Source organism: Tachysurus fulvidraco, chromosome 21 (genome assembly GCF_022655615.1).
Source record: "Tachysurus fulvidraco isolate hzauxx_2018 chromosome 21, HZAU_PFXX_2.0, whole genome shotgun sequence".
In the NCBI taxonomy this organism is placed as follows: domain Eukaryota; kingdom Metazoa; phylum Chordata; class Actinopteri; order Siluriformes; family Bagridae; genus Tachysurus; species Tachysurus fulvidraco.
In genome coordinates this window covers 3,597,853-3,625,178 of record NC_062538.1, presented here as the reverse complement: position 1 = coordinate 3,625,178, position 27,326 = coordinate 3,597,853, and the positions used below count along the sequence as shown (strand labels likewise).

The 27,326-nt window shown below is 39.5% G+C and overlaps 4 protein-coding genes across 6 annotated transcripts in view; 3 read left to right on the top strand and 1 right to left on the bottom strand.

Annotated features, from left to right (window-relative positions):
• The first annotated feature begins 173 nt into the window (after nucleotides 1-173).
• On the top strand, nucleotides 174-5,665 carry arl3l1 (ADP ribosylation factor like GTPase 3, like 1). Its single transcript, XM_027153428.2, has 5 exons — nucleotides 174-360; nucleotides 1,720-1,836; nucleotides 2,004-2,054; nucleotides 2,369-2,554; nucleotides 4,289-5,665. The coding sequence occupies exons 1-5, from the start codon at nucleotides 205-207 to the stop codon at nucleotides 4,331-4,333; spliced, it is 555 nt and encodes a 184-aa protein (XP_027009229.1). The 5' UTR covers nucleotides 174-204; the 3' UTR covers nucleotides 4,334-5,665.
• A 1,447-nt stretch (nucleotides 5,666-7,112) lies between these two features.
• Nucleotides 7,113-12,324, top strand: LOC113646957 (myozenin-3). The gene is made up of 6 exons (XM_027153476.2): nucleotides 7,113-7,268; nucleotides 7,378-7,467; nucleotides 9,153-9,307; nucleotides 9,474-9,624; nucleotides 9,708-9,888; nucleotides 11,694-12,324. Exons 2-6 carry the CDS (start codon nucleotides 7,434-7,436, stop codon nucleotides 11,848-11,850), a joined length of 678 nt encoding a protein of 225 aa, XP_027009277.2. The 5' UTR covers nucleotides 7,113-7,268; nucleotides 7,378-7,433; the 3' UTR covers nucleotides 11,851-12,324.
• On the bottom strand, nucleotides 11,457-19,426 carry rbm22 (RNA binding motif protein 22). Its single transcript, XM_027153475.2, has 11 exons — nucleotides 19,278-19,426; nucleotides 17,980-18,033; nucleotides 16,897-16,926; nucleotides 16,675-16,807; nucleotides 16,398-16,498; nucleotides 15,295-15,467; nucleotides 14,861-15,061; nucleotides 14,555-14,719; nucleotides 14,228-14,316; nucleotides 12,799-12,930; nucleotides 11,457-12,708 (listed from the first exon to the last, which is right to left on the bottom strand). The coding sequence occupies exons 1-11, from the start codon at nucleotides 19,329-19,331 to the stop codon at nucleotides 12,557-12,559; spliced, it is 1,284 nt and encodes a 427-aa protein (XP_027009276.1). The 5' UTR covers nucleotides 19,332-19,426; the 3' UTR covers nucleotides 11,457-12,556.
• Nucleotides 19,427-21,599: 2,173 nt separating this feature from the next.
• Nucleotides 21,600-27,326, top strand: part of ndst1b (N-deacetylase/N-sulfotransferase (heparan glucosaminyl) 1b) — a 70,579-nt gene continuing 64,852 nt past the window's right edge. For 2 of the 3 annotated variants that reach the window (XM_047805556.1, XM_047805553.1), the window contains exon 1: nucleotides 21,600-21,818. The gene's annotated coding sequence lies outside the window, so the exon portion shown is untranslated. The remainder of the gene's footprint in view (nucleotides 21,819-27,326) is intronic. The other variant, XM_027153379.2, reaches the window with a different exon arrangement.

Genomic DNA, 27,326 nt, shown 5'->3' with positions numbered 1-27,326 from the left:
TAACTTTGTACTTAGTTAAAAATTATGTTTAGAAATAGGCTTGAGGTCTGAAGTTTGTTATAACCTTTTTAATGTTTGTTATAAAAAAAAAGAACTTTCTATAAGCAGAAGTTAGAAATTTCTGATTCATACATTTTAAATTTAACCACTAGACCACATTTTTATTCCACTTTTATTCTACTTCCTTATCCGTCTTTTGTGACCATGTTTGTCCAGGGTTTATTTTCCGTCATTGAGAAACTAAAGGGAACGACAGAGCAGGAGCTCAGGATCGTTCTTCTTGGTCTGGATAACGCTGGGAAAACCACCCTTCTGAAACAGCTCGCCTCAGAAGATGTGAACACCATCACGCCGACTCAGGTACGTACGTAGCAGTTACACTCTCCATCAAAAACTGTAAAGCAATTTGCTCTGGTTTCAATTGCATGGTGTTCCAAATCCTTGGATAATACAATTTACCTCATTTAGACATTAGGTAATGAAAGTAGTGTGACCTACAGCTACAAAATAACACAGAGCATAGAACTTTTCTAGATCCAGGTTTTGTAAGTTGCTATACTGAAAGAACAGTTAAAATTCTCACAAATTTCTTGACTGTAGTCAGGTCTATCTATTATTTAGTATTATAATAAAATTATAATAAAGTAAACATATGATTATTAAACCTATTTCTAGACATTTTCTTCTCATTTTAACCAAATGTTTTTATTTCTCATCGTAAGAAGTTATTTCTAGAAGGACGTTAACTATATAGCCCCAAAAAATAAAGAAAATTTAAAGCTTGAACCGAGTTAAATAATTTCAAAACAGCCTGAATAACACTTTATTTTGTTTAAACTAATCTCATAATAAGAAATATTATGCATATGCAAGAGATTTTCCTCTGCTAAGACGATTTTTTTTTGCTCTGTCCCGGTGCTAGTATAAAACGATCTCGGTTTATGTCTTAAAAAAAATAAGTCCTTCGTATCACTACCTGTTAGATTGAGTTGTCCGTTGTCAACAGGTCTAGTAGAAAATTCAGGTCACAAGAACGAGTCAGAACGGTGAAAGAACATGACAGGAATTCACATGACAGGAATTACAGTAGTGTGTCAACTTATACACAGCTTTGTATTGGGAATCCTGATAGGAAGTTAGCAGTAGAGAACATGAGGAACATAAGGAACTTTTACAATGGCAGCCAGACTGGTACAAAGAAGGAACGTTTGTTCGATAAGTCCAAGAATGTTGTATCGACATTGAATATATATCATAGACTTTGTAGAAACCTCTATCTGTTCGCTTTAGTGAAGTCATGCTGATGGCAGTCCCTGGGTTCTATTTCTGTCATGTTCTTAACCAAAGTAGAGTCAGCAATGGCCATATATAGCTGAACTTCTTAATGACTTCCTTCTAACTAGGATAGTAATATTAATGGACTATCCACACTGACTAAAGCTTTGGTCTGATAGCATGCTATCTTCAAACCAAAACAACAGGATTTTAGAATTAAATATAACCCTAAACCTAACCCTAACCCTAACCCTATACACGGTTTCATAATGGACCACACAGGAGACCTAATTTTGAGCACAGAGGATCGAGCGGTGTCTTTAATCCTGTGTTTGAAGCTTACTTAACCATAAATTGAGGCCCTGCTGGTTAGCTAAGGTCATCTAAATATAGTTAGCATGTTCCTGTTACTATTTTTTTCTTGTTTCCTGTAAAACATTCTAGGGCTTTAACATTAAGAGTGTAACCTGTCACGGAATGAAACTGAATGTCTGGGACATCGGGGGGCAGAGGAAGATCCGCCCTTTCTGGAAAAAGTATCTGGAGAACACAGATTTGTTGGTGTGTGTTGTAAAAGTTTTAATTTAATTTAATTTCTAAGCAAAGATAGATCGCAACTCACAACTATGTAGGACAGAATACTATCGTTGTCGTATAAAAGGGGTCTAAAGAAGGTAGAGAAGCCTGTATACTGTATCTGACTCTATCTATTGCTTTCTCCCTGACAGATTTACGTCATAGACAGTGCAGACAAGAAGAGGTTTGAAGAAACAGGCCTGGTGAGAACAAACAATTTACAGTATATACAGTATAGGGAAGATATGCACTGTATACAGAAGGGATGAAGTAAAAGAGAAATACATGACAAAATGTGAACAAGCGTCCGAGGAATGATTTTATAAATTGTGCCTTATAAATTTTTGCATAGACAGCTGACCATGGTTTTTAAAAAAAAGCCATTTATTAGTCACTCATCTGACAGACTCTTTTATCCGAAACGACTTATAATTAAAACAGCCATTAGGATGTCGACCAAGCACAAGATGTCGAGGCTTAAAGCTGTTGAGGTTTTTGTCGTCTCGTGTCTATGTAGGAGCTTTCAGAACTGATCGATGAGGAGAATCTGAAGGGAGTGCCTGTGCTCATCTTTGCCAATAAGCAGGATCTGACCACAGCATCTACAGCCAGCGAGATCGCAGAGGGTCTCAACCTGCACACGTACCGGGATCGAGAGTGGCAGATCCAGGCCTGTTCGGCTATTTCTGGCGAAGGAGTCCAGGTGAGTCTATACGGCTAAATAAAATACTAGAGCTATTCGCCAGAGTTTATACACCAGACTAGAGCTATATACCAGAGTTTATACACCAGACTAGAGCTATATACCAGAGTTTATACACCAGACTAGAGCTATACACCAGTTTATACACCAGACTAGAGCTATATACCAGAGTTTATACACCAGACTAGAGCTATACACCAGTTTATACACCAGACTAGAGCTATATACCAGAGTTTATACACCAGACTAGAGCTATATACCAGAGTTTATACACAATTCTAGAGCTATACACCAGTTTATACACCATTCTAGAGCTATACACCAGTTTATACACCAGACTAGAGCTATACACCAGTTTATACACCATTCTAGAGCTATACACCAGTTTATACACCAGACTAGAGCTATATACCAGAGTTTATACACCAGACTAGAGCTATATACCAGAGTTTATACACAATTCTAGAGCTATACACCAGTTTATACACCATTCTAGAGCTATACACCAGTTTATACACCAGACTAGAGCTATACACCAGTTTATACACCATTCTAGAGCTATACACCAGTTTATACACCAGACTAGAGCTATACACTAGACTTTATACACCATTCTAGAGCTATACACCAGTTTATACACCAGACTAGAGCTATATACCAGTTTATACACCAGACTAGAGCTATACACTAGACTTTATACACCAGACTAGAGCTATACACCAGTTTATACACCAGACTAGAGCTATACACTAGACTTTATACACCATTCTAGAGCTATACACCAGTTTATACACCATTCTAGAGCTATACACCAGTTTATACACCAGACTAGAGCTATACACTAGACTTTATACACCATTCTAGAGCTATACACCAGTTTATACACCAGACTAGAGCTATACACTAGACTTTATACACCATTCTAGAGCTATACACCAGTTTATACACCATTCTAGAGCTATACACCAGTTTATACACCAGACTAGAGCTATACACTAGACTTTATACACCATTCTAGAGCTATACACCAGTTTATACACCATTCTAGAGCTATACACCAGTTTATACACCAGACTAGAGCTACACACCAGAGTTTGTACACCAGACTAGAGCTATACACCAGACTAGAGCTATACACCAGTTTATACACCAGACTAGAGCTATACACTAGAGCTATACACCAGACTAGAGCTATACACCAGTTTACACACCAGACTAGAGCTATACACTAGAGCTATACACCAGACTAGAGCTATACACTAGAGCTATACACCAGACTAGAGCTATACACCAGCTATACATACAGAGTTTTCACAACTTTGTATAATGTTGCTGTTAACCATTATAAATGTCATAAAACATCATGTGGTGAAACTAATCTGTATTAGGGCAGTGTTAGCTCAATGGATAAGGTTTTGGACTAGAAGGTTGGAATTTAGTTTAATTGGAAGGTTGTGAGTTTGAATCTTGGGACCACCAAGCTGCACTCCAGGTCCCCTGAGCAAGGCCCTTAACCCACAATTGTTGAATAAATGAGATATTGGATAAGGATGAATCTGCCAAATGCTGTAAATATACTATAATCACTTGGATCAGTACAACCTGTCACGTCATTATCCCAGCAAAAGAGAGTCACTTTATTTTATACATCTCATTAATGAATCCTTTTGAAAGCTGTGCATCTAAAATTATACTAACTTTCTGTCTTCTTTGTGTGTTTCTGTCTTCTCTCAGGATGGAATGAACTGGATCAGCAACAACATTGTAAATAAAAAGTAATAAATAATGCTGGAAAATATCTTTTTTATTGAAAAAATAAAAGTTCTCTGATCTTTCTCTACAAACGAGGATGTGTTCAGATAAATCAGACTGACTAGAATGTTTTGTAATATCTTGTATGTCATAGCAATTGAATTCATAATGACTGACATCAGGGAATATACGAATACAAGTAAATGGACTCCGGAGCAACTTTAGAGAATTATTACAACCTGAAGGCAAGGAAACAAAAGGAAACAAGAACAACCAAAAAAAAAGCTGTGATGGTTAAATTATTTTCTTCTTTTATTGGAACCTTTTTGCTTTTGTCATTTCAGAACTCTCTATGACAGATCTGTGACTCATTCTAGCAGCAAATAATGATACAAACAGCGTTACAGCCTAAAAAGGGATGAGTCATGTGTCCGAGTTGATGCTTCGTATGTTAGTTAGTTCTGAAGCAGCGTGATGAAGGAACCATCTCAAACAGAGAACCTTCTTCCCTGACAAGAACTTTTGTACCTTCAGTTGTATTTGTGGGTTCTGTCGGCTCATGTACTGTCTATAATAATTTGACTGTGTGTGCATCAACAATGAAGTCATTAAAGTATTTACTGTCAATAAATAATAAATAAATATAATGGTGGCATCTGGGCATGGTGGTGGTTTCCTCCAGGTACACCGTTTCCTTTCCCCAGTCCAAAGATATTCATTGTAGGCTGATTGGACCTTAGTGTGTGAATGTGTGTGAGTGTGTGACTGTGTCCTACAATAGGTTACCACCAAGTCCATTTTGTTTCCCACTTTCTGTCCCGAGTCCACTGGGAAGTGTAGGAACAGACATGGTATAGAAAATGGATGCTTGAATGGATATGCTCACTGACCACAACACATGTTTACCTGCTTGTTCATGCAATTATACAATTAATATCCTATCAACAGATACAGGTTACAAAGGGAACAGAAGGTGTTAGGAAAAAATAAATCCCTTCTCAAAAAGTGGTGTGTTTCTCATTTTGTGATGCTTTTCTGCTGAACATGGTTGTGAAGGGTTACTGTTACCTGTTACCTTTCTGTCTGCTTGAACCAATCTGCGAATTCTCCTCTGACCTCCTTGTTCGGCTTAAAGAACTGGCGCTCACTTATTTATCGTGCTATTCTGTGTAAACTCTGTGTAAAGAGTTGTGCATGAAAATCCCAGAAGATCATCACTCTCTGGAAACACTTGATGCATGATGTGAAGATTAACCGTAGCTCTTGACCTGTATCTGAATGATATGATATGACGTGATTGGCTGACTTGATAATTGCACTGTTAAGCAGTCGTTCCTAATAAAGTGACTGATGCTTGAATATACACCTCTTGATTATTTTTTTACAACACAAAGATAAGCGGTAGAAGAAGAAGAAGAAGAAGAAGAAGAAGATATTTTAGAAAAGAAAAAAAATCCACCCGCTTTCTTGCTTGAGGTAGAAGATAAAAGATGGAGCATTTTTGTGTCTTCAACTTTCATTCATTTTCTACCGCTTATCCGAACTTCTCGGGTCACGGGGAGCCTGTGCCTATCTCAGGCGTCATCGGGCATCGAGGCAGGATACACCCTGGACGGAGTGCCAACCCATCACAGGGCACACACACACACACACTCTCATTCACTCACACACTCACACACTCCGGACAATTTTCCAGAGATGCCAATCAACCTACCATGCATGTCTTTGGACCGGGGGAGGAAACCGGAGTACCCGGAGGAAACCCCCGAGGCACGGGGAGAACATGCAAACTCCACACACACAAGGCGGAGGCGGGAATCGAACCCCCAACCCTCTATTGGCAAACTATATTGGCAACATTTGTTGTGTCATATTTCTTTACAGTACAGGCATGTTAACGTGTATTTTTAATCAGAGAACAAATCTATTTTTATAGAACTACATACTTGGTAACAGTATATTAGGATAAAACCACTGCTGCAGTTTACCAGTTCTAGCTGCTGCAGTTTTTACCGTTATTTAAATATATTTGTCCTTTATTTCCAAATACATGAAAAAAAATAAATAAATAAAATGTATTTATTAATGCAATATTTTAATTTCAGTAGCTTTCCTAATAATCTAGCAATTAGCTCACTTTTGCTAGCAAGGACTATCAGTGTGTATTGTAGCTATACTAGCTAGCTACATAGAGATTAGCTCACCTGTTAGCTGTTAATGTTTAGATGTTTAGCATGTACAAAGATTCAGGTTTACAGTATTTTGTCTAAGCATCTATCTATTTAAGTAGCTACCGGTGATATCTACTAGACATGTTAGCCTCTTTTCCATCCATAGCATCCTAGTTTGGATGCTATGGATGGAAAAGAGGCTAACATGTCTAGTTTTATTTCTAGTTCATACTTGGATAGATTTGCTGATATTACAGAAGCGATACACTTAAAAAAAAAAATTAGGATCAATAAATAATGACAGAGTCAAAGATTTAAAAAATTCTCCAAAAGAAATGAGGTTTTCTTTCTTTCTTCTCCGATTACTGACAATAACTTAAAAACCATAAAAAGAGCATAAAAATTAAAGGAGGCAATGTAAAAATGTTTGGCTTCTAGCTTTCTTGCATTTCTTTCCACAGGGACCCTCCTCATGCGTAATTATGAACTCTGAGAACGAAAGGCTTGTGGATGACTCAGAGTACAGAGCTGCCTCTCAAATTTTCTAGACCATCTGTGAGCGTGTCTAAGGATCATGTTTTTATTAGTGGGGATGCAAAAAAAAAACAGTTCTGCTAATCCTAGTCCATTAGCACTCACTCCCTCTTCTCTATAATAAGCCTATGAGCAACCATGGAGAAACTTCAGGGTCCATTTGATAGCTGGCAAATATAAGAGTTTGCTACTAAAGACAGAGTCAGATTGATTCAGACTCTTGTGTATAAAGGAAACGGCATTTTCTTCATAAACCGGTAAGCCTGGGAGAGCTTGGTATAGCATATAAATTACTTACTTATGCGTAAGAAGAGCTACAGAAGGGTTTCAATAAGTGCTGTGTTGCATGTGTCATGAATGCTAAAGATTCCTGTAGTGAGAAAGCAAACCTTAAGCTGTGCTTTTAGACGGTTCGGATCATCATGCCTGTCGACCTGTGCTTAGAGGCACGAGGAGGTAAGGCATACACAATGTCAATATAAAACAACATGATTGTATTTTTTTTAAATACTGGTTTCAATCCTTTCAGGAAAACTACATCAAAACATTTATAATTGAAAAGCGTTCGGTCTCGCGGGAGAGGACGGCTGAGGCCGGACGACTGTGTTTAATGCAATATCACAGCAAGGATCTAAAAGCTTTCATCTTTATCACGCATGACCAACAGGGCGAGAGAAAGAACTGTCAGAAAGATGCACTGATGTCTACAGCAGGCTTGGAATTGATCCAAAATCCATGTTTAATGATTAATTGGTTTGATTGCTCAGTTCAACAGAATGTATGCGAATCCAAGTGTCAATTTAACGATTCGGTGATTCAGTTGCTCGGTTTATCAGACTCTTTTCAGACCTCAGTGTCAAATTGAATGATTCAGTGATTGAATCCCTGTGTCAAAATGAATGATTCGGTGAATCACTTACTCAGTTTATAAGACATTTTTTCATACCTCAGTGTCAAATCTAATGATTCAGTGATTTAGTTTGCTCAGTTGATCGTAATTTATCCTAATCCTAGTGTCAATTTTAATGATTAGTGATTCTCAGCTGCTCAGCCTTTCGGAATACAGTACATTCAGACTCCTGAGTCGAATTTAAAGAGTCAGTAATATGATTGCTCAGTTCAACAGAAATTATTCAAACTCAAATTTAATAATTAACTAAATCAGTTGCACAATTGATCCGAATTCATTCAGACCTCACTGTCAATTTTAATGATTCAGTGATTCAGTTGCTCAGTCAGATCAGCATATGAAGATAACAATAATAAACATTACAATAATACCTAAAATATCTAGGACTTTTACCATATGTATAGTTTACAACAGTAAATATCTGGTTGATTTAGGGTTTTTTTCCTGAGAAAATATTAAGCTTCCTGTGCAATTCAAACCAAATAACAGACTATGAAAAAGACAAATGCTTTGTGGCCAATTTGCAGGGAGATAACAGCGGCACTCTCTAATATTAGACCATTATTATTCAAAGTCTGCCTCGGAAAGGAAGGACAATAAAATGTCTGCTTCACTGATAGGGATGTGACGCCATATAAACAAGAAAGCTGACAATAAATGCATGAAACACATGGCCGAAAATGATTTATACCTCCCTGACCCTCATTAGCTTCACACAGCTTGTAGGTATGAAGGGAATGACATTTCTAAAAAACCCTTGTTAAGAAAACAACCCTGTGTATTGAGCAAACCCTCTAGACATCTTAGCTCAGAAAAAAATAATATGCTCTTATACTTCTCCTGTTGTTTCTTCACGTGGGTGGATTTCCTTTCAAGCCTTCACATCTCGTTCGTCCTTTGTCAAGGACGGACCAAAATGAGGATCAGGTAAAAAGACACGAATACAGCGTCGTATATAAATATACTGTATACTGTGCAAGGTACTGTGCATACACCACAACATGCATGTATAAGTTCAAGGATTTAGTTATTCTGGTTTATAGAACATTTGACTGAAAAACATTTGTCTTTTGTTCAACTTTGGTAAGTTTAATATAGAAAAAGAGCAACCATATAATTATATATGAATTCATACAGTGTAATCATGATGTACTCATCCATTATGTGTGTGTGTGTGTGTGTGTGTGTGTGTGTGTGTGTGTGTGTGTGTGTGTGTGTGTGTGTTTGACAGTGTGTCTGGACTTGGGAAAGAAGATCAGCGTTCCTCAGGATATAATGATGGAGGAGTTGAACCTGGTCGCAAACAGGGGGTCCAGAATGTTCCAAGAGAGACAAAAGAGAACCGAGAAGTTCACGCTGGAAGGTGCCGGAAAACAAGCCGACAACGTAAGCCAATGCCGAAGTGCAATAACACACTTGTATAAAATAAACCATGAAAATTCATGCTTTTAGTAGACTTAGAATATGGTTTCTCCCTGTGCACAGATGTAAATCTAAATAACAAGGCCATTCTGATTATACTGTATGTTATTGTGATTGCTATCCACTTTAGCAAAGCCAGACATCATGTCATCAGGCTACAAAAGAAATAACAGACAAAGCTCACGGCAGCACAAAGGTCAACCCACCAAAGAGAAACAACCCGCTGGCTACACTCCGTCACAGCGGAGCCAAAAAGGGAAGTCCGAGCGTTCTCGCACCAGGTGACGGCACCGAATTTCAGTCCGTTTATCGAATATGTATTTGCAAATGAAATAATAAATCTGACACACTCTGACTGCCTCAGGATATTCCGAGCCTCTGAAAGAGATTCCTCCTGAGAAATTCAACGTTACTGTAATCCCCAAGTCGTACTGCTCGCCATGGGAAGAACAGAATGACAGTGAAAGCATGCTGGCTAACATTAGCTCCCATCTGCCCGAACCTCCTCAGCAACTCATCCCTGCTAACTACAGATGCTTCAACAGGTTAGCATTAAAAGAATATTTTATAAAGATTACTACAAAAAAAAAAAGTTATATACCATTTTTAGGGTCACTAATCTTTTTAGGAAATCTAATCTATTTCCCATTCATGCTTTTTCTCAGAGAAGACGAATGGTTAGCATTAAAGCTACACTGAATCAGTGGAGAAAATGTACTTTAAATATTTTGTTCCTAGTAATACATTGTACAGCCAAAGACCTGCATCTAAATTTACGATACAACTAGCATTAGTCAGCTAGCTTAGAATTATTATTTCTTTCATTAGTGTTTTGATCTCACAAAGCGAATACAGACCGCAGCACCAGGTGACGATCATAGTGTGAGTACATGGTGTGACAAAACTTAGCACCGCTAGCTACAAGACCAGCAGTCGTTCTTTCTGTTACTCTTAAGTGTTACTTTCATAATAGTAATGTAATACTTGAGAGAGCTTAATAGGGACTGGCACAGTTATGGGTGACCTTCTGTTTAGTCAGCATTATCATATATTTTGGTCAGATAGACAGACTAGCTAATTTTAATGGGAATAAACTACAATGGACCGTATAAGTAACTCTCACATGCACTATACATGTATTTGCTACAGTTTAGTGGGTATTATGAGAATACCGGATGAAAAAAATGATTAGATGGGCTACGTGTAATCGGTGTAGCAACCAAATGCACTTCGATTGAACAAATCTCTAGAACTTGTCCAAGCCATTTTAAGGATTTTTTTTTTAACCGGAGAGACAAAATGACGTGAGATACAGATAAGTATGGTGACCCATGCCCACACCGTGAATACACACTCGGAGCAGTGGGCAGCCATTTATGCTGCGGTGCCCGGGAAGCAGTTGGGGGGGTTCGGTGCCTTGCTCAAGGACACCTCAGTCGTAGCCGGCCCACGACCTTAGGGTTAGGAGTCAAACTCTCTAATCATTACAAGGTCGCAGTCAGGACCGTGGAGAGGAAATGACAATCAATCAGAGCAATTCAAGACATCAAAAAACACAGGGTGCACACACTGATTTAGAAAGTAGTGGAATGTCAAAATAATCAAGCAAACAACTCATATCTTCTACCTGAGTAGATTAAAATGTTCATTTGGTCAGAAATCGTGTTAATTATAAGTCATTTTTTAATAACTGAGGATTTCAAATTTCAATGCGCTTTAATTTTCCTATAGTGATTTACACGAGGACAACACAACTGGGTTAAAGTAAGCATTAATACGGTGATGACGTTCTAGTATTTTCTGGAAGGAGTCTTCAGGATCAGACGTATTTACGTAGAGGTTTTCTAACGGGGGGCTTTGTGTTTTCTTATTTAACCAATACGCAACAAACCGCATGTTTGGCTGTAGCATAAGAGGAACATCAGTTTTTGGGAAAATAATTCACTTTGGGGCTGCAACATCACACTGCCCCCATGTGGATTATTTTGATAACACATCACACTTTGTTGCATTTTATTCCATAATTATTATGACCAGAAATAAACCTGAAAATTCACAAAAAAAATTTGAGTAAACATGTAAAGAGTACTTGGAAAATAGACTGTAGCCCATGCAAAATATGGTAGAAATTTATTAGATGACAGTCACATGATAAACAGAAGTAATATGATTGCTTGCAAACTGCTAAACTCCATCTTTACAAATTGCTCGGCTGAGAACATAGCGCAAGTCTTCTGACCCTCAAAGCCCCACTGAGGCTCTGACATAGTGTGATAGAAAACTACTTACACTCCATTTCTCCATAAGAAAGACACAAGATGTAGAAACAAAAAAAATAATGTTTTCACAGAGCGCCGATGCCGTTTGGAGGGACGCCAGGTGGCACCCGGACCCTGCCTCTGCCTGGATTTGAACTCATGCAGGCCTACACGGAGCCCAGACTCACCTGGGAGAGGATATGTGCCAGGCCCAACTTTAACCGCATACCGAGAGGCTGGAGAGCTTAACGCAGGACTGACACCATTAAAGTGGTGAAGAGCTGCATTTCGATCATGACACACACACACCATCAGCATCAGCATGCTTGGAATGTCATCAAATCAACTGCAAACTGAGCCAATAAAACCGAGTACTTTCTACTCAAGCTTTAGAGTTAGATACAAATGTACAGAGAGCAGGATTAGGAAGGAATTTTGACATCACAAGTCAATCAATATAAACAATACATATTTGTTCAATCTTGTTATGTCTCTTATTTGACAAATCCGTTCTTGGTACCGATCCTTTGTTGTTTTGTTTGGTAAACGGGGACTAAAAGAGCAGTCAGCAATGGCCTCATGTGGTATTTATTGGTCACTGCAGATTTCTTCGCTTGTTTACACAGAACTGTAAAAAGAAAAACTCCACATTTCTTCCAATTAAAAAAAAAAAAAATCCTCTCTGCATTTTGAAACCTCCGATTCCAAATATAAAAGCATTACGAATGAGGTACGTCCTATCACTTTTAAGTTGGCTATAATTAGTTAAGATGTTTATTTCTAGGACAGCAGGAACACTACGACAAGTTCACCAAGTTCATAAAAGGTTACTGATATAAAAAGACTCCAGAAATGAGGGGTGGGCCGTTGGCCAAAAAAAAAGGGGGGGGGTGTGTGTTTAAAGTCTTCTTCACTCTTGTACATATCCGAATATTAAGGTAGCTTCCTTTCGGGTCTAAGAGCCTCCGTGGCGGCTGGCGTGTGCGCCCATACGCAGAGGATCCTGGGAAGGATAATGCACCTGCCCTGGAGGCCTCATGGCCATTGGAGGTGGCATTGGCGGGGCCATAGGATCCATAGAGGGGTAGGGCATAGGGGGGCCAAAACCTGCAGAGAGAAAAAAGACAGTTACCAAAAAAAAAAAAAAAATCCTTACATTGTTTTAACTGTTAAAACTGCAAAGAGAGGAAAACATACCTGGAGGTGGAGGAATGGCTACTCCAGGGGGAGGGGGGATCCCTAAATTCATGACAGCAGGACCGGTGTTAGGCGCCAAGTTGAAATAGTTAGCTGAGATGTCGTCGGTGGAGACGGGCGGTGGAGGCAGCGCTGTGGAATACAAGCTTGTTACATGCCGAGGAATATATTACAGACGGTGATTTATTCATTACAGAATCGTATTCCTTGACAAATTTGTTTTCATTTAACACACACACACACACACTTGTCTTTCGCTTTAAAATAAACCACTAATAAAGCACTGTGAAATTTATTCTCTATATTTCAATGGCAGGCTCAGACAAGTATGCCTAGACACGCAGCACCGCAATATGCTGTAGGTTAATAACAAGAGCAACAAGACGATATAGATGACAAACACGATGACAAAACAGAAAGGAACTCACGCTGCATTGTTGCAATCTAAACTAGAAAAGATCAGCATGTTGAGGATTTAGCTAAAAAAAATAAAAAACCTCTTTTGCAACCTCTGTTAGAGATTCTCCAGCTTAGGGAGAACTTCGGGACCAACGGTTATTTATAACAATTCCTAAAAGCTTTGTGCAGTTTTAGTTTACAGTTACAACACAGACACAGGTCATCAAAGTGCTGGACACGTGCTGTGCACACGGCGGTTATACATACATTATCATATTTAAATCCAGATTAACATTTAAAATACTGTTTCTCTAAATGTTGCTCATGTTCAACAGTGAATAGTAAGAACATGAAATTTGGAGGGGAAAAAAATCTCCCATATTTCCATACTATTTAAAATATTTTACAGTAAGGAAAACCAGATTTTTTTTCTCTTTTAAAGTGAAATTTTAAATAGAAAGTACAGAAATGATAAATAAACCCGACAAAGAACAGCAACAGAAATCAGGATTTAAATTCAATTACAAGGTGATTTATATATACAGTATCTTACATTATATCGTACACACACTTATCCTTATTTGGTCTTATTTGTATACAACTGAGCAATTAAAGGTTTAGGGCCTTCCTCAAGGGCCCAACGGTGGCAGCATTGGTGGAAATAGGACTTGACCATGAGCTACTACATCCAACCCATAAGCAATTTGTGATCCTATGCATGTTATATTTAACTGCTGAATCAGTGCTGCAAAGCACAAGAATAAATACGACGCACTACGACGTGAAGGTGACAAACGTAGTTTACGCCACTGAGCATTACATGGACCTGAATAAATAAGCAGCTATTTAATAAATCCAGTATTCAGAATTTCAAGCTTGAGAACTCCTGGTCTAGAAAAACAATAATGTCCTTAATGGAACTTTTTGTCGAATATAAAATAAGTTAAATATCACTTTCTAGTGCATAGTCAACACAAACTAATCTAATCTGGTGAACAGTAATAGATCGTTATCTGTATGTGAAACGTACCTCCGGGGAGGCCGGGCACAGGCTCCAGTCTGATTCCGCTCTCAGTCACGCCTTCCTTTTCACCATCTTTTCCTCGTGCTGCCTGGGACCTGTGACATTTTTATTACAAAAAAAAAAAAAAAAAAAACAATATTTACACGTGCATTACACAAGTCAGCAGACATGCTACCCAATGGTATTGTTCATAAAGACAACTGATATAGACATACATTTTAAACTCTGTACTGAATCTGAATCAACAGGAATCAACTACACGTGCTCACAAACACTGTGCTTCAACTTCACAGCTCTGTGACACGTGAACGTAGCTTCAAACCCCAGACTTACCTGCCCCACTTGACGTTGAGGCGATGGCCATGAACGATGAGCTTGTTGAAGGATTTCTCTGCAGCCGTCTCGGCCGCCTGACGTGTAGCGAACTGGATAAAGGCGCACTGCTGCCTCTGCACTACGGTGATGGTCCGGATCTCTCCGAACTGGTAGAAATGGTTTCTGAAATAAACGGACCGAAAGAAAACAGAGCTCTGGTTAAGAGTTCGAATCAAGTCTGACACTAGCGGCCCGGGACGGTCACAGAGACCGTCGTACTACCGAGAGGTGAAAACACCATTATGTATTCGTCTTGTTCTGTACCTGAGCTCTGAATCTGTAATGGTATCTGCTAGGCCTCCGATGTACAGCGTGGTGATGGACTTGTCCTCAGGTGGGTCTAACCGAGGCATCGTAGAGGCTCGCTTCAACAGCTTATTAGCCACCGGGTCGTTGATGCCGTAGTAACGGTCCTTAATGTTTTGATCAGCCAGCGGGTCATCCGGGTCGGTGGGCTTCTCGTGCCTATGGTACAGTTTTACACAGAATGTCACGTCAATCAGAAGAAGATGCATTTATTAACGTCACGTATACATCACAGCACAGTAAAATTCTTTTGGAGGTTGGGGTCAAGGGCCTTCCTCAAGAGTGGCAGCTTGGCAATACTGAGGCTTCAATGTCAATCCCATCCCAGAGTCTTGACCGCTTGAGCCCACACAGATTTAATACATCTGAGTCAAGTAAGAGCTGAAGCTCACCTGTAAGGGCACTCCTCTCCTCTACGGCACTCTCCTTTCACCCAGAAAGAGCAGATATGAGGTCTGTTCCTCTTGTAGTATGGAGTGGTGCGAGCGAGCTTCAGTAGCATGTCACTGGACCCGGGAGCTTTGCCCAGAGCACCGACTGGTCTTGTGCCATCAGAGTTCGCGATCTAGAAACAAGATTTTTAAAACAGTTTTACTTATTTCCTAAAAAAAAAAAAAAAGAACACAAAGCTTCACACAAACAGAACCATGGAAGACAAAAAAAAAGCAGAAAGCACAAATACGAGTGTAGTTGCTTTTTATCTAAACGGGTGACGAGAATGCTTGCTGTCAAATGCGTCAAAAAAAGGCTTGTTTCTGGTGCAGCAGCAATTTAATCAGAGCACCTGAGCATCATGGAAACGTCCCAAACAAACTCAACATAAAATGTGTTGCTCTGAATGCAAGAAATTATGCGATAACAACATTCTTTTTGTTAATAAGGTATAATCGATAAACAGAAGACAGCATGAGCGACAGGGGTCCTATGATTAAACAGAGTCCAAATTTATACATGGCGACCTGGGGGGAAAAGAAGAAAAACGTTTAACACATAAAAAGTCCAGATTTACATTAATTAACAAATTAAATTACTAATTAAAATCACTAAATTAATCGTTAACACGTAAAATAATTAAAATGGGGGAACAGGGGGAATATTATGATAGACAGACAGACAGGGTGGGTTGGGGGGCCAAAATATTCTGTATGTGCATTTGATTAGAATGTAGGGTAATAAATTTATCGGAAAATGTCTAATTAAAACGTGCCGTGCTTCTTCGTCGTCAGTTTCTTTATTAATTCACAAGACAAAAATTATAAACGTTATACAAGTAAGAAGCAACAACGCAGACGGAAATTTCATTCTTCTGGTCTGAATATTCTTAATCCATATCGTCATAGCAACAAAAAAAAAAGGATAAAAACACTCAATGCTACAAGTACACTAGAGATTTTGAAAATTATATACATACATATATATAATTAAAAACATGTATTTTTGTATATAGTATATCAGAAAAAAATAAATAATTAGTAGCGAGAAGCCATATAATCACCTCTCTCTCCATGTTCTGGGTGTAGTACTCTTTGTTCACGTCCGATCTTGGCATGTCGTCTTTAACGGATATCCCTGTGTCTCTGACTTGAATGGGTAAACCTACAGAAAAGAAAACAAAATAAATTAATTAATTCAATAAATATATAAATAATTAAAAATTAATTAAATTATTTTGGGGGGAAAAAAAGAAAAGAAAAGAAAAAAAAAGATGCGCATGTGATTGAAGTGCGAGTGTGAACAGTGAGCGAGTGTGAAAACGTGAATCAGTTCCGTACCGTACTCCAGATCCAGCAGGCAGGTCTGACACACGTTTTTCATCTTACTGCAGGTCTGACACACTTCCGTCTTTTTAAAGCGCATCCTGACCCCCGGACACCAGCGGAACACGGTGAAGGGACGAGCACAGATCTGAGACACAAACAGAACCCAAAGGCTGTGTTAAGTACTTAACGTGAAATGAGCAAACTGAGGTAATAAACTGTGGTCTGTTCTCTTACCTTGCACTCTTTGCCATACTTTTCTTTGGTCTGTTACAAAAACAAAGAAAAGAAATAAAGAGGTAAGTGAGGAGCGGGTAATCCTACATGTTTCCTCTACATACGTATTTCATCGTTAAAGTTTGGCTGGTCGTCCTTTTCGAACTGACAGGTTTCTGAGTATTTCTTTCTGTTTATTGTGGCCAAAAATCACTTGAACTTGCTGTTGTTTTTTGTGTTTTTTGTTGCAGGAAAAAAAAAATACTTGAAATGGGTGAAACTACAAGTACGTGATTTTTCTTTTAAATTCCTACCACTGAAGACACACATTTAATTACTTTCTATGATCCCTATTCGTGTTTGAGGTATTTGAATCCTAGTAAGCTTTGTCTGAATGCGTGCCATGATGTCACAAGGCATTTTGAAGCTCCAGAGAAACAGCACTGGGACATTCAGCATTGACTTCTATTGCATTTGGCAAATGTAATTATCCAGAGAGACTTACATTTTCTCTCTCTGTTTTTTTTTACTAAGCAATTAAGAGTCAAGGGCCTTGCTCAGGGGCCCGACAGTGGCAGGTTGGTGGCCCTGGGATTCGAGCTCGCAACCTTTTGATCAGTAGTCCAACACCATAACCATGAGGCTATCAGATCTATGCCACATTGAGCAGAGCAGGCAAATGAATAAACTGCATCATTATCATACAAGTGTGTTTCTCTGCAGCTAATATACACGATATGGTTCAAATTCCCAATGCAACGGTGGCATTTGTAACCTTACAGACTTAGAGTAAGCGTGAAACAGTTAAAATAAAATGTTCTGTCTGGGGCAGGAATCTCTAGGACGAAGAGGACATGCTTGTCCTTAGCGACGGTCTCTATGATAAAATTTTGTTTTTATAAAATATTTTTATTGCTATAAAATAAGGCTAACTAAATCACAACCATAACCTGACACTAGATGTGTGCATATATTCGAAAGAAACAACAAGAATCTTCACATTTTCTGGCAACTAAATGACCCATGATGGAGTTTTAAGTCAGTCATCTTGCCATAAAAAGCAGTGTATAATGTAAAGAGCTCAATATTAAAAACGACACTCACCATTCGGATGTATGGATTCTCGCCTAAACATGTCTGACAGAGAATAGGGAAGTCCTGTTTAGGAAAAGACACGAAACAAAGAGTTAAAACAGCGAATGAAGTGAGAACAGAGTAGAAGTAAACTCAGTAATGACAGGATCTACAGCTCTCGGTTATATTTTAAACTATTTGTTGGTTTCATGTGGGATAATTTCCTGTCAAACGCTGCCCTCGATACCAAAACGTCTCTCCTTACTATGACGGTAACATCATCAAAGTCCTCGTGTACAACTGAGCAACGGTGAAGATGCCAATAAACAGTAAGCGCTGCGTGGTTTCCTCTCATTTCTATTCCTAAAGTGTCAAAGTTTACACTCCAGAATATTCCTTAAGGTTCGTAAATAGGGGCCACACTAATTAGTGTTTTTATAAAGGAAAAAAAATAAGGATCACAAGGTGCTGCACGATGCATTTACGTTGCAGATTCATTCATTTCTCAATCACTTAATACGCTTTTGCTTACATTATGGCTTAAACAATTATTTTTCAGCATTTTCAACATATTAGGCAGGTTATTTCGTAGAATAAAGAGGAGTTTAATTCTCATTTTACACCTTTAAATAGCAGCTTAAAAAAACTGTTTTATGTAAATGTTCATGAATTAACAATTAAAACTTTATCTTCCATAAAAATTATCTATTAAATGAATAGTTAAATAGTAATAATAGTAAAAAAAAATCTATTAAGTTAATAGTTAAAAAAATAAATCAAGAAAATACATCGACATGTACCTCGAAATTACTGAGGGTCAGATATTAAAGTCTTGCTAGATATCACAAGACCGAAGAATTTTGTAAAATTGTTGATAGTTTTAAATATTAAGTAATAAGGACTTTTTTTATAGAAATAAATGTCAGCATTTAAAGCGGTAGCTAACTAACTAGCTAGCTAGCTATTACTAGCTAACACAACGCTGCCATATTTAAACAAGGCAGCTAGCTTTAGTTAGCTTCGAGAGATAAGATATAGCAGAAATTTTACGTAAATGCGATCGATTAAAACAAATATTGTATTTTTTTAAGTATTATGCTCAACACAGGGATGCTAATGCTATTTTTTTTTTAGTCGAGGTGAATTAGCTCGCTAGCCAACATTAGCACGTTAGCCTGTTAGCGCCAGTAGGCCAGCTGTAGCACCTTGCTATCTGAGAGACAACGTTAGCCGATTATCCACGCAGATTCGTGTTAAAAACGTATCGCTAAAGGCGTAAAAATAAGCTGTAACTTTATAACAACTATAATATGTAGTATTATACTTACCGAGTCCTCCCAATTCTGTCTATTGTACGTGTTAGAGCCCAAGGAAGTCGCCATTTTCGATTACAGCCAGATGAAAAAAAAAAAAAAACACCCGCTTTCTGATTAGCTTTTGCGCGTCACACACTAGGCAGCAACCCAAATCTCACCGTCCCCTGAAAATAAGTGCACTATCTAGGGAGCATAAACCGTTACGTCACAGCATAGACCAAGTGCACTTAATAATAGGTAGTGATTTGGGATTCCGTCCAGAAGCCTGACTGAAGTGTTCTCGAATACCGAACACAGGAAAGAACGTTTAGTGAACTATATATAGGGTTTGAAACAATACAATGTGAAATAACAGGTTATACACCCTAGATAGTGCGGTAAATAGCCTGCGGATGGTTTATTTGAAACGCAACCAGGATTACAGCTGATGTAAAAAGTTAATCTCGCCCCCTAGAGTTTGGGACGTCAGTGTTAAACCATGTGTTAAACCATGCTAAGGGGTGCTGAGATTTCTGTTACAACTATTTACATTTTATTTAATTGTAGTATTTAATAAATTGTATATAAAAATTGTATAAAAAATTGATTAAAAATTGATTATTTCTGGAGCATCTGTTTTCCATAAAATTATATATATATATATATATATATATACCCTAACCCTAGACAACTGGACAGTTGTCTAAAGTTGTTTTTTTTTTTTTCTAGAAAATTCAACCAAATACTGCTCTCAGGCGAGAACATTTGCAAAACACATAAGCAAAGAAAAGCTGGTGGAAATGTGTTTAAAGACCCTTTAAAAAAACACTATTATGTTTCATTTTTGACATGACAATGCTGCTGTGCATAAAGCGAGGCCCATGAAGATGTGATGATGTCACATGTGAGACATGTTCATCACCGATTAGGAAATAAAGGAAATAAAATGCGTGTGTGTGGGTGTGTGGGTGAGTGAGTGTGGGTGTGTGGGTGAGTGTGTGGCTGAGTGTGTGTGTGTGGGTGTGTGTGAGTGAGTGTGGGTGAGTGTGGGTGTGTGGCTGAGTGTGGGTGTGTGTGGGTGTGGGTGTGTGGGTGAGTGTGTGGGTGTGGGTGTGTGTGGGTGAGTGTGGGTGTGTGGGTGAGTGTGGGTGTGTGGGTGAGTGGGTGTTTGGGTGAGTGGACGTGTGTGGGTAAGTGTGGGTGAGTGGGTGAGAGTGTGTATCTAGGTGATGCTGTCTAAAGTAAGTGGGTGGTGTGTGTGTGTGTGTGGGTGAATGTGGGTGGCTGAGAGGGTGTGTGGGGGTGAGTGTGGGTGTGTGGGTGAGTAAGTGTTTGTGTGTGGGTGAGTGTGGGTGTGTGTGGGTGTGTGGGTGAGTGAGTGTGGGTGTGTGGGTGAGTGTGTGGCTGAGTGTGGGTGTGTGGGTGTGTGTGAGTGAGTGTGGGTGAGTGTGGGTGTGTGGCTGAGTGTGGGTGTGTGTGGGTGTGGGTGTGTGGGTGTGGGTGTGGGTGGGTGAGTGTGGGTGTGTGGGTGAGTGTGGGTGTGTGGGTGAGTGGGTGTTTGGGTGAGTGGACGTGTGTGGGTAAGTGTGGGTGAGTGGGTGAGAGTGTGTATCTAGGTGATGCTGTCTAAAGTAAGTGGGTGGTGTGTGTGTGGGTGTGGGTGAATGTGGGTGGCTGAGAGGGTGTGTGTGGGTGAGTGTGGGTGTGTGGGTGAGTAAGTGTTTGTGTGTGGGTGGGTGTGTGTGGGTGTGTGGGTGAGTGAGTGTGGGTGTGTGTGGGTGTGTGGGTGAGTGTGTGGCTGAGTGTGGGTGTGTGTGTGAGTGAGTGGGGGTGTGTGTGGGTGTGTGGGTGAGTAAGTGTTTGTGTGTGGGTGAGTGTGGGTGTGTGTGGGTGTGTGGGTGAGTGAGTGTGGGTGTGTGTGGGTGTGTGGGTGAGTGTGTGGCTGAGTGTGGGTGTGTGTGTGAGTGAGTGGGTGTGTGTGTGGGTGAGTGTGGGTGTTTGGGTGAGTGGACGTGTGTGGGTAAGTGTGGGTGGGTGAGTGGGTGAGAGTGTGTGTGGGTACTGTAAGTGTGGCTTAGTGTGTGTGTGTGTGTGTGTGTGTGTTTATTGCTACTTTAACACGAATGAGAACAGGAAATAACTTGTCTCTCGGACGTTTCACAACATTAATCTAACTATAAACCGTTAAACTGTTCGTCTTGGTGTTCAGTAATAAATAAAACACTGCAGTCGCTGCTAAATCCTAAGCGGAATAACACACTCCAGACCACACGGTTATACCTAACACTCCTATTAGGTTAGGATAAGAAGGTTGATCACCCTCTAGCGGCTGCTACAGTGCATTGCTCTCATTGTGGATGTGAGGGACACACAGAGAGAGAGAGAGAGAGAGAGAGAGAGTTTATCTTGTGTTCTTCCAGCAGCAGAGAAGCAGCTCCAGCTCCACATTAATACCCGGGACGCTTTACTTCAGCTTGGAGTCTGACACACAGCCTTGTTCTGCGCTTTATAAATCATTCATTCACCCAAACGACCCCGGCGTTTCTACACTGCTGCTTCACTGCGTTTGTACGGGTGAGTAAACAGGTGTAATATTTATACGGATTCTCATCCTTTATTAGTATTTCACGTATATTAGCTAGCCTTGTTTGCTAGCAGTCGGCTGAGCAGCACAGCAAACCTCGGATTGCTAACTAACTCACTCACTCACTCACACACTCACACACTCGCCGGGTTAACATAATAAGACACAAACAAAACCCTTGGATTTGTATTTTATTTTGTAAACAAACAAAAAAAAAGGGGGGGAGAATTAAATAGAAACTAGGAACCGGAAGGAATCCATGTGGAAAGCTAGATATATGACTGAGTAGCTTGGAGCTGCAGACTCACCTCACTTAGCTGTCTAGCTGCTAATAAGAAGTCGAGATAAATCCACAGATAGTTAAACAGTCTGTAAACAGAAATAAACTCACTAACTAACCGTCTGTCTTTGCTGTTTGTTACCTGTGTGTGTTTTTATTTATTTATTTATTTATTTATTTATTTGTCCCCCTGAAGCAGCGGTTATAAAGGGTCTCTGTCTTGAGCTAACAGTTAGCTAGCTAAATAAAGCTCTTTAATAATGACAATAATAAAATAAAAACTTGACGTGAATAAAAAAAAAACCCAAAAACGTTATAACTCTTAAGGTACGAGAGGAGTTTAGGTTATAAGCGTTTTAATAATCGATCAGTTCAGTCAGTGTGTCTAGGTGTCGAGTTTAGCCACTTAGCTAAACTCCTTTGCTAAGTTATATTAGCAAGGTTTTTTATTTAAAGTGTCAAACTAATTAACTGTTGTTTAAACGCTTTAGCTTTGGTTTGTTGTCGAGTTTTGTTGTTTGTTTCGTGTAAAATCTGAGAAAACGAACGTACTCGAGGATCTCCATGTTCCTGAGGTGAAGAGTTTTTACAGCAGCTTTAAATCTAACGTTTATTTATTTCTTCTTTTTTTTTTTTTTTTTTTAAATGTAAGAGAAGTTCTTCAGCTTTGGATCCTCGGTGGGACATTTTAAAAGTTCTCTATAGGACGGGTTCCCTGTCCTAAAGGGTGTTAGGAGGTGGAAGAACCCTTTAGTTTGTACCTTTTTCTCCGTATCGTTCGTATAAAGTGGAGTTTTTAAAACAGATAAAGAAAAATGGGACCTTTTTTTAAAGGATTTTTTTAAATCAGCAGGAGGGTTTCTGAGTGTTAGCGGTGTCGTAAAATATACACGAATTCGTTTGCGGCAAAGAAAGAAACCCAAACACTATTTAATGACTCATCCTGTACTAGTCTTGTGTTCGTCCAATAAAATGCACTCTAATACGCTCAGGTCCCGCCCCCTGTGTACATGTATTACACTATAGTTGTAGCTCTTCAGCAGTAAACGTGGTTCATATGCACATTTTTTGATTGTGTGGCTTCAGAGAATATATTTATATGTATATATGTGTTTGTTTTTTATTTATGCCTTGTTAACAATTTTTAATTTTATTTTAAACCTTAATTTGCTGTTTTAACTTTATTGCGCTTCTTTGATGCCGGTTCTGACTGATCGAGAAAAATTTGTACACAATATCAGGGATGCTCAAAATGCTTGTCTCTGATTGGTCTGAAGGAGTGGGTTTAATTTTTATCACAGTACAGCACGGAGAGCTCAGAAAGTAGCTCCAGCTGTATCGTGAAGGAAAGGTTAATATTAATGCACTTCTTCTAATACATCATTGTTTCTATGGTAACGGCTCAGACACGGGGACTCGTATGGATAACTCCTATAATCTAAGATGTATAAACAGATGTTTGTTAACAAATGAAGCCTTTAATCATTGTGTTTTTTTAGGAGGCATTTAGTTTGTTTTTAGAAGGCTCTTTGGTTGTAAGTGCTTTGTTTTGGTCATGGTGCTTTGCGTAATTTATTGTGTGGGTGAGTTTTGGGGGTGAGTTTTGGGGGTGTGAGTGGGTGAGTTTTGAGGGGGTGTGAGTGGGGGTGAGTGTGTGGGTGTTTGTGGGTGAGAGTGTTTGTGGGTGAGGGTGTGGGTGAGTGGGTAAGTGTGGGTGGGTGTGGGCGAGTGGGTGTGTGTGGGGGTGTTTATTGCTACTTTAACACAAGTGAGAACAGGAAATAACTTGTCTCTCGGACGTTTCACAACATTAATCTAACTATAAACCGTTAAACTGTTCGTCTTGATGTTCAGCAATAAATAAAACACTGCAGTCGCTGCTAAATCCTAAGCGGAATAACACACTCCAGACCACACGGTTATACCTAACACTCAGCGACGTGCGGCTCCGACAGCCGACAGCGGCTCAAAAAACATTTTTTTGTATGATATTTAGGATGCAAAAAAAGCGCTGGAGACTTCTTCCTAAAGTCTCCTTAAATAAAAATGCCACTCTTTCAATGAACACACACACACACAAACACACACATGATATATTATCTGTTCACCATACACACACTTCAACAAGCTTTTTTTTTTCTTCTTTTCTTTTTTTTTTTATTGAAATTATAACCGCCACTATCTGACCAATCATCATCAAGCATTCAACACACAACGGCGGCTATGTGTTTGTTCTGAGCCGAAGCAATACCCCATTGGTTTTCAGCCTAATCCCCTTCCATCTGTAGTGTACCTGTGATTACACCAGACAAGAATTTCAACACATTTTGATGTACTGAGGAAATAACAGAAACCTGTGGATTTATTTTTAAAAGATATTCGATAAATATTTTAAATAAACAAATTTTTAAAAAAAGGACCTGGCTTTAGGCTAATGGCTTGTGATCAGTTATGTGTACAGACTACACGATCGTTCACAGACGAGACTGCGTGATTGATAAATCCTGGTTTATCATGAGCTACGTGTCTATGTGGTAATGGAATAAAAGGAAATGAGACACAAACGTGGTGGAAGGATTGGTTCAAGCGATACGGGGTTGTGAGAATCGTCTGTTCTGTAAAGAGAACCGGAGGTAGACTGGTGGGGGGGAAAAAACGTATGTTATTAAATTTCTTCTAGAAACATTATTATCGTGCTTCTGCTTTACGGTCTCGCTCCTGCACTAACAGATGGATGATGAACCAGATTCGGGGATCTGCTACGTGTGACATCAGATACGTTTCATTTCCTTTCAGACTCTCATTGGCTGCCGTTCTTGCTATTTGCAGAGGCTTCGAACTACCCCATCCATCACCAATGCCAATGGGAAATTGTATGCTATCTGTAACTCCTGGGTTTGTTACATGTACATCAGCATTACGTCCGTATGAGCCGGTCGAGTCGTACGATCACTTCAGCTCATGGTGGGGAATGTCGTGAGTTTATTAGCTGCATTACTGCAACCTTAACCTAAACAAGAACGTACGTTCCGGGGTCGTGATGTCGGGTCACCGAAGTCGGGGCACGACACGTTTTATAACGAAGCCACGTAGCTTAAGCGTTCTGCTTACGAAGCTGCCCGAGTAATAATATGCCTAAGCCGTATCAGGCGCTAAACAGTCGAAGTGCTGATGAAGTAAGAAGAGTGTTAAGAATCCGTAAGTGGCTTAGAAGACAAAGATATGTTAGTAAGGGGTTGAGTTGTGAACCTACTGAAGGAACCAGGTCATGTGGTACGGACACGGTGTCCTCTGACGCCTATCTGATGGTTTAAATGCAAAATGTCAACAGGTTATGATATAAAGCACTTATTTTGAGAACACGTTCTTTCACAAGCCAAAGTTTGACCAACAACAGAAGCTCTCGCTCTCTTTCTCGCCCTTTCTCTTTCACACTCGCTCACATTTCTTTGCCACGAAGGCTAAAGCGAACCTGAAGAGGTTAACAAACTCCGGTGAGAAAAGACAAGCTATTTGAACACATACACAGAGAGAGAGAGAGAGAGAGAGAGAGAGAGAGAGAAGAAAAGAACGCCTCTGCCTGGTTTGTGTCGTTATAAATCTTCTCCGTTTGAAAGGTGAACGAGAGACCGAGCGCCTAAATGAATAGATTTAAAAAAGAAAAAAAAGAAAATCTAACTCTGCCTTTCAATAAAGAAAGCGAAGACCTTGTCAAAGATGCCGGAGGGAACGCTGGGGAAGACCTCGAGTCAATAATGGAAGCTTCCAGACTGCCTGAGGTTAGTAGCTCAGGCCTGCGAGAGGTGAACTTTGAGCCTGTGTGGTGTTTTTTTTTCATCATGGCTGTTAGAGAATATAATATAATATATAATAATATCCAGCGCTTTCCTACGCTCTTCTGTGCTGAACTCATTTGGCTTTAGGTAAGGTCGATATTCGCATCCTCTGCGTTTTTATCCAGTGTCAAAAGACAACAAAAAAACGTGCGAGTGTCCGTGACAGGTAGAGCACCGGGAATATCCTGATCACATTTTCCTGAGTGTTTTTTTTATTTTTTATTATTATACACACGCATACACACCTCCGTCATTGACGGCATATTGAAGCCAGATGACCTCGGGCAGCCCTCCAATCTGTAGCTCTGTTAATACTCTTCAGCTCGTGCTGCGCAGCACCACATGGTTTAACCCTTATGATAACGGGGGGAAAGTCCGCCATGAGCAATCAGACAAATTGGACAGGGCAGAGGGAATCCAAGCGTTCTCTCCGAGACTCCCGCTGCTCTCCTTACAACTCTCAATCTATTTCTCTCACACCGGCTGTCTGCTGAACACAGCTCCCGATTTATTTATAAAAGGCTGTTACGTAAGACAGACAGGAAATCATTTGAATCGGTATTGCTCCTGTGACAATCGAGGCAATCAAAGCCACGGATAATAAGCTTCGGTTCTGAAAAGTTTATAATCACAGATTTCTACGTGACGCTATAAACGTTAATCAACCGGCAAGTTTTTCTAAGTTTCTGGTTTGGATTTACATTTTTTTCTTTTATGACGATGAGTCATTCTGCAAGTCTGTTAATGATCGCAATTGCTTGTATTGTTCACTCACACTCGAGTAGCTTAATCACCCTACAAGCAGCTTGGGGATTCTGCTAATATTTTCATCGCAGTTTGATGGATTTTTATCGATGTTCACGGTATGGATGCTGTAGGTGTTCGTCCATTTTTTTTGTTTCCCTTTTTTTTTTATCGCCGTTTTCGGCTTTTCTGTACAAGTTGAGAAATAATTGTGAGACGTAATGGCGAATTTTCCTCTCGTAATATGAGACGATGCACGTCTTGAAACACGATACAATACCGAAACAAGTAACGATTCAATACGACTCAGTTCGGCGTTGTGACGACTCGGTTCAGATTTACTTAGAAGTAACATTTGGGTCTTTGACCGACAACAATTTTAAAGCATGTTTCAACCGTCTTCACCTTAATTTATTCATTCTTAATTGTTTCAGCTATTTTAATTGACTAATTAGAAGCAAGCTTTAGAACGTGACTCCTAGACTTCAGCTAGATCTCGCTTTCTCAAGGACTGTCGTGAAAATCACTTTAAAACATATGCGTCGATTTTTATTTTTATTTTCCCTTTATTCTTTTCACAATTTATAACACTAAAACATGCTAATTTGCCTCACATTCATTTAAGAGACTAACCAAGA

Coding starts and splice junctions, on each gene's coding strand:
- arl3l1 (XM_027153428.2), top strand. CDS start 205: ATGTTTGTCCAGGGTTTATTTTCCGTCATTGAGAAACTAAAGGGAACG. Junction 361..1,719: donor ACACCATCACGCCGACTCAG/GTACGTACGTAG, acceptor AAAACATTCTAG/GGCTTTAACATTAAGAGTGT. Junction 1,837..2,003: donor TGGAGAACACAGATTTGTTG/GTGTGTGTTGTA, acceptor TCTCCCTGACAG/ATTTACGTCATAGACAGTGC.
- LOC113646957 (XM_027153476.2), top strand. CDS start 7,434: ATGCCTGTCGACCTGTGCTTAGAGGCACGAGGAG. Junction 7,468..9,152: donor GTGCTTAGAGGCACGAGGAG/GTAAGGCATACA, acceptor TGTGTTTGACAG/TGTGTCTGGACTTGGGAAAG. Junction 9,625..9,707: donor TCCGAGCGTTCTCGCACCAG/GTGACGGCACCG, acceptor TGACTGCCTCAG/GATATTCCGAGCCTCTGAAA.
- rbm22 (XM_027153475.2), bottom strand. CDS start 19,331: ATGGCGACTTCCTTGGGCTCTAACACGTACAATAGACAGAATTGGGAG. Junction 16,927..17,979: donor AGAATCCATACATCCGAATG/GTGAGTGTCGTT, acceptor TTTTTGTAACAG/ACCAAAGAAAAGTATGGCAA. Junction 15,468..16,397: donor CCCAGAACATGGAGAGAGAG/GTGATTATATGG, acceptor TCTTGTTTCTAG/ATCGCGAACTCTGATGGCAC.